The sequence below is a fragment of the Lissotriton vulgaris genome, chromosome 6 (genome assembly GCF_964263255.1).
Source record: "Lissotriton vulgaris chromosome 6, aLisVul1.2, whole genome shotgun sequence".
Lineage (NCBI taxonomy): Eukaryota > Metazoa > Chordata > Amphibia > Caudata > Salamandridae > Lissotriton > Lissotriton vulgaris.
In genome coordinates, this window is record NC_141694.1 from 124,651,762 (window position 1) to 124,666,272 (window position 14,511).

General features: G+C 45.4%; 1 protein-coding gene across 1 annotated transcript in view; it reads left to right on the forward strand.

Annotated features, from left to right (window-relative positions):
- PLB1 (phospholipase B1) overlaps positions 1 to 14,511 on the forward strand; it is a 604,804-nt gene that overhangs the window by 73,938 nt on the left and 516,355 nt on the right. The window contains exon 7 of the mRNA XM_086926127.1: positions 1,081 to 1,159. Within this exon, the coding sequence (XP_086782253.1) occupies positions 1,081 to 1,159 (79 nt within the window). The remainder of the gene's footprint in view (positions 1 to 1,080; positions 1,160 to 14,511) is intronic.

Below are 14,511 nucleotides of genomic sequence, written 5' to 3' on the forward strand. Positions count from 1 at the left end.
GCGAGATTCTCAACGCGGGCGGTCAGGCTTCTCATTCCGAGTGGTCGGGTATGCTCGCGAAACTACCAGTACGCATTGAGAAAGCTTCCGCTCGAGTAGAAATCTACTCGAGCGGCAAAAAATGACCGCTTGCACTGTGAAAGATCCGGTTTGCACTGATGGCACAGTGCGAACAAGCACCCGGCACTGTGCAATCAGTGCGAACAGCATTTTGCACAGTGCACTACGCAGTTAGCGTAGCTCGCGTAGTGCGAGGTGCACTTCTCGTAGCTATGCGTAACGCTATAACGCGAACCACGCCCAGGGTTACTCAGTATAGTAAATGTGCTGCCCCCAGGGCAGCTGTTAAGTCAGGTTAAAAATGGAGTGGCTGCTTTGAAGCCGCTCTGTGTTTTCACAGTGTAAGTGGCAACCCACCTGCATTTTGACGGCGGATCAGAGATACCCATTCCGGGCAGGTGCAGTGAATGACTGCACCCACCTGCAAGGGGATATCTGAGGGTTTCATGGGACTCCTTTCCCCCTCCAGAGGGCTGCCAGCAGGGGGTGGACTGACAGCGTGCCGCCTTTAGGCGGCAAACTGTCAGTGCACCTCCTGACACCTTCTTTGCTCTGCGTCCACGTCTATAATATGGCACGGGCATAGAGGCAATGGGATTCCCTCGTTTTACATGAGACCACGCCCCCATGTAAATGAGAGTATGCCCTCTGATGATATCGGTGTTACAGAAGGGGATGCACAAGCGCCTGCAGACCTGGTGTAGTACCAAAGTGCCCCAAGGGGCGCACAAAGCATGTGTAAATGCCAGTTGCGCACCCGGGAAACTCAAGTAATATGGCCCCCATGTGTCTGCATTATTACTTACAGAAATTTAGCACTGTTGACACGTGTATCTATAATAATATCTGATAACAACAAAAGCTGGTAACAGGAAAGCAGTTCTTATCAGAGGCTAGACATAGCTGTGTGGTCAGCACTGTGCCTGATATCCTGGCAGCTGCCTTTCCATTGATTAGTTCTGGGTCACAGGCTGTGACTGAGCTTGCAGGGGTTGATGTCTATGATTTTGTTTCTTACAGATATCCTTGGCAGATTGTCATCTTCAATAGTTGACCACACTCCCCTGTTGACCAACGCACTACCAGGCAATGCAGAGGGGTAAGTTATATAAATACAGCACAGAGCACAAAAAGGAAATATTTGTTCATGCTTTATAAACTAAAAAAGGAGAATTATTTCACTGACATTCACAGGGCTCTTCCAAGAACCTTTTGAAATGGGAAGGTATACGATTTAATCAAAGATAAAGCAACTAAACAGAATGCAGTGTTTAAAAAAAACAAATTACTTCTCAAACGGCTTTTTTCAAATTTCTATTCAACATACACAGGAATCATCTGGGAACCACCACAGAATTACCACAGTAGGATATAGTGATCCCCTACCTGTTCTATGCCGAATTCGCAGTGCCACTGTGTCACAAGGGCCAGGCCTAAAACACAAATTTTACAGTCTTCAATGCACTAAATCTCAATGGGCTTGCAAATAAACAAAAACCTAAAACCTCGTTTTTCCCAATTTAATATTACATTCCCAATTTAAGATACACCCAAGTGGCTTGCAATAACTGAACACTCTGTAATAGCTCATGTCCAAGTAGAGAATCTTTATTCAGTGGATCTTTGCCATTTGTCTGAAGAACACAGCAGCAGAAACGTGTGTTAAATGTCCACTATTAGGGGCCGATTAGGATGGAGGATTTTCCGCCTCCTCCGGGCCGGCGGAAGCCACCTCCGGCCCGGAGGAGGCGGAAAATCCATTGCGGGCTCACCAAAGACCCACCGCCACATTACGATGGCTGGTGGGTCTTGGTTTCTGTCCGCTGCTTTTCCGCCGCGGTCGGATTACAACCGCGGCGGAAAAGCTCTCATTTGGCTGGCAGTGTCTATCAGACACCGCCGGCCAAATTAGGAAGCATTTGAAAACATGCTTTTCCGCGGCGGTTTTTCCGCCGTGGAAAAGCATGTGTACTTTTGATTTTGGGGGCCCGTTGCGGGCCCCCAGGGTGTTGGTGGGTGGGGGGTACCTATGGTACCCCCCAGCATTTACATGCACAATGCGGCAGGCACCGCGCGGTGCCTGCCGCTTTGTGCATGTAAATGTTACACATGCACTTTTAACATTGCGGCGGGTGCTGCTTGAAGCAGCACCCGCCGCAATGTTAAATATCCAGGATGTGACCGCCAGGGTGGCGGTCACATCCTAATCGCACATGAGGGAACGCCGCAGCCCATGCGGACGTTCCCTCATACTCTGGGGTCGCGGACGGACTCAAGTCCGTCCGCGATCCTAATCGACCCCTATATCTTTGAATCTGCTAAATCGGTTCAGTGACTTAATATCGAGGGACATAAGATAGAATGCCCAAAATATCGACTCCAAAATATCGAAGTACAGAATATAGAATCCCTATTTACAAACAGGTAAATACTAAAATATCAAATCCAAAATATAGAATGTTAAAATATAGTTAACTAAAATATCGAATTTTTTAAATGTATTAAAAATAATATCAAATTAATTAACTATTAAAAACAATTAAATAAAACATACATAAAATAATGTAAGAAGCTTAAAATGTAAAAATAATAAATGTAATGCAAAAAAAAGTAGAGGATTTGTTGGATAGTGAGAGGGTAAAACTTACTATTCCCACTCCAGTGAGTGCAATAGTAGGGAAAGCGTTGAATAGCGGTGGGGTAAACATTACTATTCCCACTCCAGAGAGTGCAACAGTAGGGAAAACGTTGGATAGCGTAGGGGTAAACATTACTATTCCCACTCCAGAGAGTGCAACAGTAGGGAAAGTTATGATTTAATATTCAAATTAAATTCAATTAATTATCAATACCAATAAAAAAATTAAAAATAATTACCAATTAAAAAAATTAATTACCAATTAATAACAATTCATTACCAATTATTAATTTATTATCAATGTATTATCAATACATATATAAATAAAAAAATATTTACTTTATTAAATTACTTCCCACCCTATTCCCCTATAAACACACAACACGCTCCAAATATTAAATAATACAATTAACATAATTATCTATTAATCAATTATTAAAAATGAATTACCAATTAATAACAATTATTTACCAATTAATAATTAATTATCAAGCAATTAATTATCAATACATATAAATAAAAATAAATATTTAATTTACTATAATGAAATTACTTCGCACCCTATTCCCCTATAAACCCAGAACCCGCTACGGAATTAAATTACGCAAAACTTAAATTACATAAGATTCCTTGCTTTAAAAAAATTAAGCATACATTACAAAACTAATACATCATTTTAACACATATACTACCATACATAACACAAAAAAAATCGATATTATGGAAATCGATATTTTAAATTCGATATTATGGAAATCGATATTTCCTACCACAAATTCGATATCCTGACTAACTATATTTTGGTAATTCGATATTCTGTCCTATCTATATTTTGGAGTCGATATTCTGTCCATTCTATATATTGGATTCTATATTTTGGTCGTTTACCTGCTAAATCAAATCCTGGTTCATGTACCTCCTTAACATGGTGCGGGCATGACTTCTGGAAAGAGGGTTTGCGCACAGTCAAACTAGACAGACGGGGAGTGGTGAGAAATAATGAAAAATGACTTGAAAGAGCAAATTCAATCAAAGGGTACAAAGAAAGGAATTAGGAGCATAAAAGAATGTACGAATAATTGATATTAGGATTGAATGAGGGAAGAAAGGAAATGAAAGCAAAGTTCTTTATAAGAACTGGAAAACCCCCATTCCCATCATTATGTACAAAAAGAATAAACACTGATTTACCACTGGTTTTTACAATTTTTTACAACATTGGAAAACACTAAAAAATACCACCAGAAGTCACAACAAATGGAAACAGGAAAGTCTTCCTATCAGACTTTTTGGATTGTGCTAAGAAACTTAATTTTGATCCTGGCATTCACTGGTAGTCAGTAAAGGACCTTGAGAGCAGACTGGATATTATCCTTCTTACATAGATTAAGGCACAAGCAGGCTTCTTGTTTTTATAATCTTTAAGGTCCATCAATGAGTGCTTTGGGGAGGGAGCTGGGAGAGGTAGAGATTGTGGTCCAGATTTACTAAGGCCTTGTGTTGTCGTTGTTTCGTATAAGGTGACGCAATGCAAAGAAAGCCCTTATGTGGAATTTACTAAGCCATGCAAAGCCTCCTTGTGTGTCTCTCTGTGGTTTAGTAAATCCAGAGTAACCCAAGGCATCGTATATCGCTGCTTTGTGTTATTCTGCATTAAGTAGGCATTCCTTGGGTGGAGTATGGGCATTCACATGCACCCACACAGGGATTTTGAAACAATTCCAGATTTCCTACAGTCAGGATTGCGTCCAAATGGTGTTCCTCCCAGACCCAGATGTAACACAGGGAATTCTCTTAATTTCTCCTCATTACTTCCTCTTTGTAAGGTTGCTGAATTCTGCACCACACGTACAAAGAGGAAATGTCTTGAAAGAATATGGTTGCAAAGAAAGGTGTCCCTTCCTTCACAAAAACAATCCTGATCATAACACAGGCACACTTGCACCCTGGCGCACGGGTGCCTGCGGTGGCGCTAGTACAGTGCATCAGTGCAGAGAATTAGCAGAAATTCATCATATCTTCATAAATATGGTGCATTTCTGCTCTCTTTCTATCATGGAACACGGCACAGCATGTTCCTTTACTATGCGTCATGATTTTGTAGTAAATCTTCTCCTAATTGTTTTAATCAGTGCCTTCACTTGTGTTGCGAATTATAAAATAAATATTAATCGCTCAGGGCCCGATGTAGGAGCCCTAATACCGGTCGGAAACGGACGATTTTGGCCGTTTCCGACCGGTATTAGGGTTTTCTAATGTAGGAGCATGCTTTACAGAATCGGTATTTTACCGAATCTGTATTTACAGATTCGGTAAAATTACCGAATCGGTAAATACAGACTCGGTAAAAATACCGTTTCTGTAAAAGCACATGTAGGTAGCACATCTTTGAGTGCCGCAGGCCTTTCAGATTCGGTATTTTACCACCCAATCCAATTGGGTGGGAAAATACCGAATCCAGGTGTGCATGCACACCTGTGCAATGTGACACACAGACATGCCCTTTGGGCATGTCTGTGTCACAAGTCCGGAATTGGGGTGCCAGAGAGTGTCAAAGTGACACCCCCTGCACCCTTGCAAAAATCGGAATTTACCGAAACGGTAAATACCGATTCGGTATTCACCATTGATTCCTATGGGCTTCAAGGCCCATAGAAATCAATGGGGGATACCGATTCTGTATTTACCAAATCGGTAAATACCGAATCTTACAGATTCTGTACTTACCGATTCTGAAATACCTACATGTGCCCCCTTCTATTTTACCACTTCTTAAATACCGAATCGGTAAAATTCGGTATTTTAGAAGTGGTAAAATAGAATTACCTACATCTAGCCCTGAGCCTTGTTGAAGGAGAAAGGTATTGTGTGACCCGATTCACCTTGTCCATGAGAGAGGGGGTAAAAAAAGACATTTAAAAAACAGAGAGGGCGGCAGATCAACCCGACCCTCTGTAGCTCACACAAAGACTGTGGGTTGTAGAATAGCTGGACAGATGCCACACGCTATTTATTTTTTTTAATTTCTGGAAGAAGGGTGGAGGAGCAGGTGACCAGTGGAGTGTGTTTGTGTTTGTATGTGTGTGTGTGCAGAGTGAAAGAAAAAAGTGTGTGTGTGGAGTGAGAGAAAAGAGGTGTATGCTTGTGTATGGGTATGAATGAACAGAGTGTGTTAGCATGTGTGTGTGGGTGTATGTGGAGAAGTGTGGCTCAATGATTAGAGTGGCAGACCCTGATGCAGAGGTCTAGCCCGGGACCAGGGTTCAATTCACCGCCTCGGCGGGTCTTGGGCTAAAAAATTCCACGGACCTGATAATTCTCGCCTTGGTGCCTATTCCAATCATGGAGTCCCACTCTGCAACTCTGGGCAATAGCTTGCTTAATCTCCAGAACGGCCCCCACAACGCTCAGGATGCCTGGCCTCCACCTTGGGGGCGCCCAGGAGTGGACGCCTCACAGGGAAAGCCAGGATGTAATGTAATGTAATGTACAGGCATATATATAGCGCACTACTTACCCGTAGGGTCCCAAGGCGCTTCGACCGCTGCGAAACCCTTCCTGGCTTCCCTGAGAGATGGTCCCTTAATGGGTATCTCCAGGGTGAGACCAGGCATCCCCGGCGGTCTGGTGGGGCCGTTAGTGAAGATGAGGCAAGCTAATGCCCAGAGTTGCCGAGTGTGATCGCTGATCAGAGTGGGCACCGAGGTGAGAGAATTATCGAGTCCGCTGACCCTGGTCCAGAAACCTGCCGCGCCGGGAATCGAACCCTGGTCCCGGGCCGTCCTCTGCTCTCGGGTCTGCCGCCTCTAACCAGTGAGCCCCACTACTTCACTGGGTTCCACAGCGGTATTCGTACAAGTGCCTTGAGACCCTTGCGGGTGAGTAGTGCGCTATACAAGTATCAATTTACATTTACATATGTGTGTGCATGCGTCTGTGAGTATGATTGTTTGTGTGTGCTTGTACTTAAAGAGAGGAAGATAGTATGCGCCTCATTTATGAGGTTTTGTCGGAGGGAAGTGCCACAGGTCCTTCTGCTGCACCACTGACCTACAGCAAAAGAAAAGGGCAGGAATGCACCATATCTGTCAGATACGGGACATTCCTGTCCTTTTCCCCTGTGTTGGCGCCCAATGGGCTGCTGTGCGCCAACGCAGGCTTCTTTGCACCATGTTGCAAAGGTGCCTGCATTGCAGGTATGATTATTTTTATGCAGGAAGGGAAATCTTCCTGCACAAAAGCAATAACAAGAGGTTTTTTACTCTTTCTGTGTGCGCTGCAGAATGCTACTGCGCCACGAAACGTAACAACAAGTGACCTTCTGGATGGGTCAATTGGCCTCATAAATGAGGCCGTATGTGTGTTCATGTGCCAGTGCGCATAGGCTGAGAGTGTGTGTATGAATAAGTGTGCTGTGTGTATGCATGTCATTCTGAAAATGAGTGCTTGTGTCTGTGGAGCACAACATAAAGAGAAAGACAGAGAGAGAGAGACAAGAAGAGAAGTAGTGCTGGGAGAGAAACACAGAGGTGTTAGGGAAACAAGAGAGATCAGAATGACCGCCCATGTCCATTATTGGTTGTTTCTTTAGCGTTTATTTATACATCATTTATAGAGCGCCCAAATCACCCCAGCCAGGGTAACCCCACGCTGTGACTGCCTTGGCCAACCAGGGAAGACAGCATTAAAACAGTGTGGTTTTTAGCAGCTTTCTGAAGACGAAATAGTTGGAACACAGCTGTAGATGGATGGGCAGTTGGTTCCAGTAAAGTGGAGCCAGACAGGAGAAAGCTTTCCCTCCCAACCGAGTTTGTTGTAAGTGGGGTATGTGGAGGAGCTCCTTGGACCCAGAACGAAGGTCCTGGTTGGTGTGTATCTGAACAGCTTAGCTGTCAGGTATTGTGGTCCTAAGTTGTTAAGGGATTTATCGACCATGCAATAGATCTTGAACTTGATCCACTTGTGGATAGGGAGCCAATGAAGCTTTTTGAGTAAGGGGAGGGAGGCTGCTCTGGGAGGTGAATTATTCTCACAAATGCAGCTTTGTTCCCGGATCGCATCTACATGAAGCTGTGTCAGCAGCCAGATTCTTAGAAGTTTGGCTGGCAGTCATGCTTGGTGTAATGGAAGATGTGAGAAAGTGCCATCTTTCTTGCATTGGTATGCCCCTACTTTTTGCTGAACTGCTGATGTGCTTTGACTGAGTGTACCCTGGGCTCCTGCCAACCAGGTGCCCAGGGCCTGTGTTCCTTCCCTAAAGCTGTGTTGAAACAAAACCCAATTGGCATCTCTGGCCACCTAGCAGCCCCTAGTAAATGGTACCCTAGGTACCCAGGGCATGATGACCAGAGAAGACCCCTAAGGGCTGCAGCACTTATTGTGCCACCCTTAGGGGCCCTGTACCCTGACACCCACACACTGCCTTTGCAGGCTGAGTGTCTAAGTACAGAACTAAACTGAGAGTCGACATGGCACACATCCCTGTGTGCCATGCCCACAACCCCATTGCCCTGGCATACATCAGTCACCCCTCTGGCTGAGTGCCCTATGCCAGTGGTGTGGGCACAGGTGCATGAGCCCTGTGCCCCTACAGCACCCAGGGCCATTCCTGGGAACTGTGAGTGCAGTGCTGCCATTAAGAGTATATGGTGCTGGGAGGTCGTCCTTACAAACTCCGCAGCACCATGATGCTTCACTGAAGACTGAGAAGTTTGGTATCAGGAGTTTAATGTAAAATGCACCAGAGGGCATCTTAGAGATGCCCCCTGAAACCTAAACCTACAATCCACGTCTGGACTGAGAGGCTGCCTAGGCTGCCACACAGCAGACATGTTGATGGACAACTGGGTGGAGAGCCCCCGCTATCCAGGGCCTGCAACAATGCACATCCTGGGCGAGGTGCTAGGTCTCCTCCCACAGGATAGGCAGGGGGAAACTACAAAGGCCTGCCGCCTCGGTGAGCTTCTCCAGATCATTTGCTGTACCCAGCAACTGGCCCCCACCAGTTCTGACCCCCCCACTCTGGCGGGAAGACTGGCGGGAAACCCTACGTCAGGAAGGGGGGTATGCCAGCCTGTGCCAAACCCAGCCCTCAGGTGGGAAGGTGAAGCACGAACCCGGGCTCCGACCATATTGAAGATGGGGAGCCCTGCCCAATCACAGCTAGGTTCCTGTACCCTCCCACAGGAGAGGAGCAGACTAGGGGGTGTACCCACCTCGGGACAGGGACCTGTTGGTCCCTGCCTTTGCCCTACCTGTAACACCCCTAAATTCAGTATTTAGGGGCTCCCTGAACCTTCCTTCCTCAGATACCGATACGGAAAGAAGAAAGAAGATCAAAAAGAAGAAGACCCGCCGTGCAGCTTCTAACAACAGGACGACACCCACTGACTTGGCCCCAGCCCTACCAGCCTGTCAACCCTGGAACCTGCTCCTACTATATCCCGGCTACTCCTGCGGACAGCAACCTTGGACAACCCTGAGGACCTGCCTGCCTTGACCCTCTAACAGACTGGGACTCCCATGAGTAGAGGCTCTGCTCCAACAGTAATACCCCTGGTGCCAGCCAGGAACCGCAAATCCAGCCCACTCTGGACCCGCCAAGCCCGGCCGGTGCCCGACGATCCAAGACCAGGAGGACATCCCCCCGGCAACTGGGACCCGAAGTCCAGTGCCCAAACACCTTCCTCGGCGACCCAGACGACGCCTGCAGCCTCAGAACCTGGGCCCCCACCAACCAAGACCAGCCGAGGGTAAGATTCCCGACACACAAAGACACCCCTGCACCCGGCGCCACACGGCCCCCTGTGCCCGCCTTTGGGGTACTCAACTCTTCTCCAAGATCCCAACTTACCTCTCGAAGTGGTGATGGCACCTGAAGAATCTCCGTTTCCCAGGTCTGCAGTCTTTGTTCCCTTTTTACCTTTTCCATTGAATAACATTGGGCACCCGAAGGCTCAAAAGCCCCCTGCACCCTGCCGCCCGAGTGCCACTGGAAGTGCAACTATTACCCTACTCTACTTCCCCACTTGCCCTGAGTAAGTGACCAGGATCTCACCTCCCACAGCCGCGTGGCCTGCTTGCTTGCAGCCACCAACCGAAGGCCCCCTCCCCTCAATTGGATAACATTGGGCCTAACTACCTCTGCACCCGGCTGCCCCTGTGCCGCTGAGGGTGTGCCAACTACACCTACCTGACCCTGGGGGACCCCTGAGTCTATGCCCAGAACCTTAACTTCACCAGTCGAGTACTCACCAGGAAACTGATAACTCACTTTCCTGCTATAGGATAACATTGACTGGTTTGACTCGAAAAATCTTCTAAGTGTGAAGTTTTGAAAGTCTAAAATATTCCTATAAAATCAGCCGAATACCGAACTCCGTAGTACTCACCTGTGATCAGGAGAGAAGCCAGTACTGTACCTTGTAGCCCAGTACTGAACCACAAAAGTAATCCTAACGGGTTTACTAGTAACCTGTATTTTCTCCACAGGAATCCATTGTCTGCTTTTCTGTGAAATTTCTTCTGTGTCTACTTTTGAAAACTTGAAATATTCCTTAAAAATCGTACCAACTACTGAAACGTAATTACTTACCTGTCTTAAGTAGAGATCCCAGTGCTGGACCTAGGAGCCCAGTACTGGACTACAAAAGGAACGAGAACATTCTTTACCTGTAACCTGAATTTTCTCCCATTGGATAACATTGCTAGATTTTCACTGAAAAGTTTCTAAGTGTGACCTTATAAAAATACCTTTATATTCCTTAAAAATCATTGCAATAACCAAAACGTTATTACTAAACTGTTTTCAGCTTAGACCCCAGGACTGAATCTAGGATCCAGTCCTGGAATTACAAAAGTAATTTACAAAGTAATCAACTGCATTTTCTGTAGAAAAACCCATTAAGCTCAATGTTAGATTGTGTTTAGAATTGTGTTGCCTACTACAACCCCTGTACCTGTTGTGTTTACAAAGTTGTTTCCTTTCTGCAAAGTAATTACCTGAGATCACTCATTATTGAGAAAAGTATAGTTTGATACCTGTTGGTTCTAAAAATAAAACAATTATATCTTTTGATATAAAAACAATTGGCCCGGAGTTCAGTCCTTGAGTGTGGGAAACCTTTTGCTGACTGAGTGTGTACAACAAATGCTTTACACTGTCCTCTGGTACTGCCTTACTGCTCGACCAAGCTACCACTTTTAGGAGTAAGGTCAGCCCTGATTTTAACCTCTGTTATACCTCTGGGGTTGGTGGTCTCTAAACACACTGTACCTTACTTTGGTCCAGTATATATAGAACCACTTTCTCACAGAAGATGAAACTAAATGTTTTGTAATGCAAAGTCTCAATTACAGTTTGCCGGACAGGGTACTTCGCTACAAAGGAGATAGGCTACCCTGTCGCCAAATTGACAAACTGCCAGCTTTATTTAGAGTTTAGCGTCATATTTCTGCCGACGGTGCCCCTGCTGGCTCCGACAGTAGAAAGCTTACAGTGATGGCCTGAAGGACTTAGGGCCATCCGTGTAAGTACATCAGGCTATCTGCCCTATTTAGAGCGCATGTTCTGATGTTCTTTTTTTATCTTCGTGACCATGACTGAACGTCTGGAGGTCTCCAGGGGAGAAAATTCCCAGGGTTTCAGGGTCATTTGTCTTTTTTCTTTTACTAAAACAAGCTGGTGGCCATTCAGCAAACGTTTATGCCCAGGTTTACTAATACTACTTGCTGCTCTGTGTTAAATGGAGGGAGCAGGAGTGTGCCACAACAACTAGGATATGGTGTATTCCTGCTCTCTTTCTCTCTCCTCGCTGGCGCAGTTGTGGCTGCCAAGCGCCAATGCAGGCACACTTGTGCCATGGTGCTAGGATGCCTGTGTTACAGGTAGGATTGCTTTTGTGCATGAAAGAATGCTTTCCGGCACAAAAACAATCCCCACAGTCATTTACCTCTTTCTGTATGTACTGCATCTGCATCACTCTTAGAAAGAGGGAATAACAAGGAGAAATAAACATATTTCTAAATGTTATGCCTTACCTGGGAAGGCATAGCATTTTGACTCATTCCCAGGATTACTAGCGTTAGTGAGTTTGGAAATGCGCCAAAAACTGTGGGTGGACGTGTGGGAACACCCATGCTCCACTCATGGAATGGCTTCCCCACGCAGAGAGTTTTTCGGTAGTGGCCACCAAACTTTGGAATTCCCTGCCTTCCTCCATGTCCAGTACAATCTATAGTGGCCCCAGTAATTAAAGACTAACGGTAAAATCGGCCGTTTGCGATTCCTAAATACCTTTTTAGTATGCATCAATCATTTTTGGAAAAATCGCTATTTTTAGCGATTTCCAAAAATGCGATTGCTTCTAAGGAATGCATGATTGTTTTTAAAATTGCGAATTCGCAATTAGGGGGGCAAATTACCACGAGGGTGAACCTCGTGGTAATTTGCGAAAAAGGTTTAAAATGCTCAAATTAGCATTTTAACCACTGTCATGTTACAGACACACATGTCCTTAGGACATGTGTGTGTGAAACATCCATTTTAAAATACATTTCAGGGGTGCAGGGGGGGGTCCTTTGGACCCCCCTCTGCACCCATGGAATGCATTAACATTTTGCGAATTCCAATTTGCGGATTCGCAATTCCCATTGATTCCTATGGGCCTTTTGGCCCATAGGAATCAATGAGAATTGCGAAATCGCAAATTGGAATTCGCATAATATTTGCGATTCGGTAAAAATTGCGATATTTACCGAATCACAAATTTTATGCAATTTCAATCATGCATCCCGTTTTGCGATTCCTTATTTGCGATTCCCTAAAAATCGCAAATAAGGAATCGCAAAAACAGACTTTGATGCATGTGGCCGATAATGTACCATTAAAACTAGAAAACACATGGGGCGTGGCTTGCGCGCCGCTTCAGCATGGCGTGTTGCGCTTGAGCTCCGAGGCGAGTTTGTCCCGTCGAGCGAGTTTCTCCGTCTCTTGCTGCCCTTCTTGACGGAAAAAGCAACCCTCATCAGCGGAACATGTGGTGAACTGGTTGACGCTGTTTGCCTGATGTTTTGGCCACCGGCTGCATGATTTCTGCCTCACGCTTCACAGGCGCTCGCATTCCTCACGAGCGGCAGCCATTTTCCCGCTCATGACGTTCCTGTCATTTTACTTCAGAGGCGCCGCCGCGGATACAATTTTGCTGTGTGGCTTGTCTGCCTAATGCATTTCGTCCACGACGCCACTACTGGTAACATTTTTGCCTTCTTTATGTTACTCTCTTGCTGCTTGGTTGAGTTTTAAGCTGCTATCACGCTATTTTTCTCTCAGTTCGCTCCTTTCATAGAAGTGTCGACATTTTTGCTACGGTGCTCCCTTGCTCTGCTCATACTTTCACCGCTAGAATATCATAGCGCACTTGAGCTTTCTCTCCTATTTTTTACTATTTGTGGGTCACTCTGCGCAACTTTGGTGTTTTTCTCTCTTCCTCGAGTGGTATTCTTGCAGACTACTGCCTCAACACTGCCAATATGAATCGATCTTCGACCAACAAGGACTCTGAGGATGTTGGCACGTCGTTGAAAAGGCTTAAGTCAGTCTCTCCGACCCCCGAGTCTCCTCAGGCAGACACTGCTTCCACATAGGACACAATATTAACACGCCTTAATGAAGTACATGATATTGCGCAGTCAACAAAAACTAACACAGACTTGCTACAAGTGGAAGTGTCTGCTATCAGGAATGACTTTAAGGCTCTTTCTCTTCGTGTATCAGCGACAGAAACACGAATCAGTTCTGCAGAGGATGGTATGCAAAAACAATCCAGATCCCTCAACCACTTGGAACGCTCAATGGCGGCATTGCGCAGAGATCTCACTGAGCAGGAGGACCGTAATCGTAGATCTAATCTGCGCATTTTTGGTCTACCGGAAGATTCAGAGAAATCATCTTCCTCTATGATAGACTTTTTATCTCATTGGATTCCGGATACACTCCAAATAGCATTCCATAGAGATTTTGAAATAGAAAGAGCACACCGTGTTCCAACGTTTCGACCTAAGGCAGCAACTCAGCCAAGAGCAATCATTTATAAGCCTTTGCGACATCAACACACTGAGCTGATTCTCTCTCATATGCGGAAAGTTAAGCAACTCAGTTGGGATGGCCATCGCATCTCCATTTCCCAAGACTTTGCCAGAGACACAGTCATAAGAAGGAAGGGCTTCCTGAATCTTCGAAAACGACTCACGGAAATGGGCATTCCTTTTTCGTTTTCTGGGCCATCCAAATTTCACATTACACATAAAGGTCGTTCCAGAATCTTCGATGAACCGGCGGATTTGGCGACATTCCTGGACAACCAGTTGGAGATAGAGATGGAAATCCAAAGAGCAACTTCGCAGGCTGCCTCAGGAACTTGAACTGTTTCTTCCCTATCTCTGGATGTACTTCTTATGGCTAGATGCCTCCTCTCTTGTTCCAGTTAATTTTCATGTCGATCTATCCTTCTGTCAATATTCGTCCTAACGTTGCTCTTCTTTCGTCCATACTACTCTCGATTTTCTCATTCTTCCTTATATTCAACCTACCTATATGTTCATGCTGTTTATCCTGCGACACTACTTGTTCTTATCCTCCCACTCTTTCTCTCCTTACTTTCTATATGTCGTCCTTTTTTTTCAATTCCTCCTGATTATTTCTTTAACTTTGTCATTCCTCTTTTATTCCGAATCTTTTCCCTTCTTTTTTTTCATCCAAGTTCCCTTACCTCTCTGTTTTCTCACTTCGGTGATTTAGCTTCATAATCCTCTCT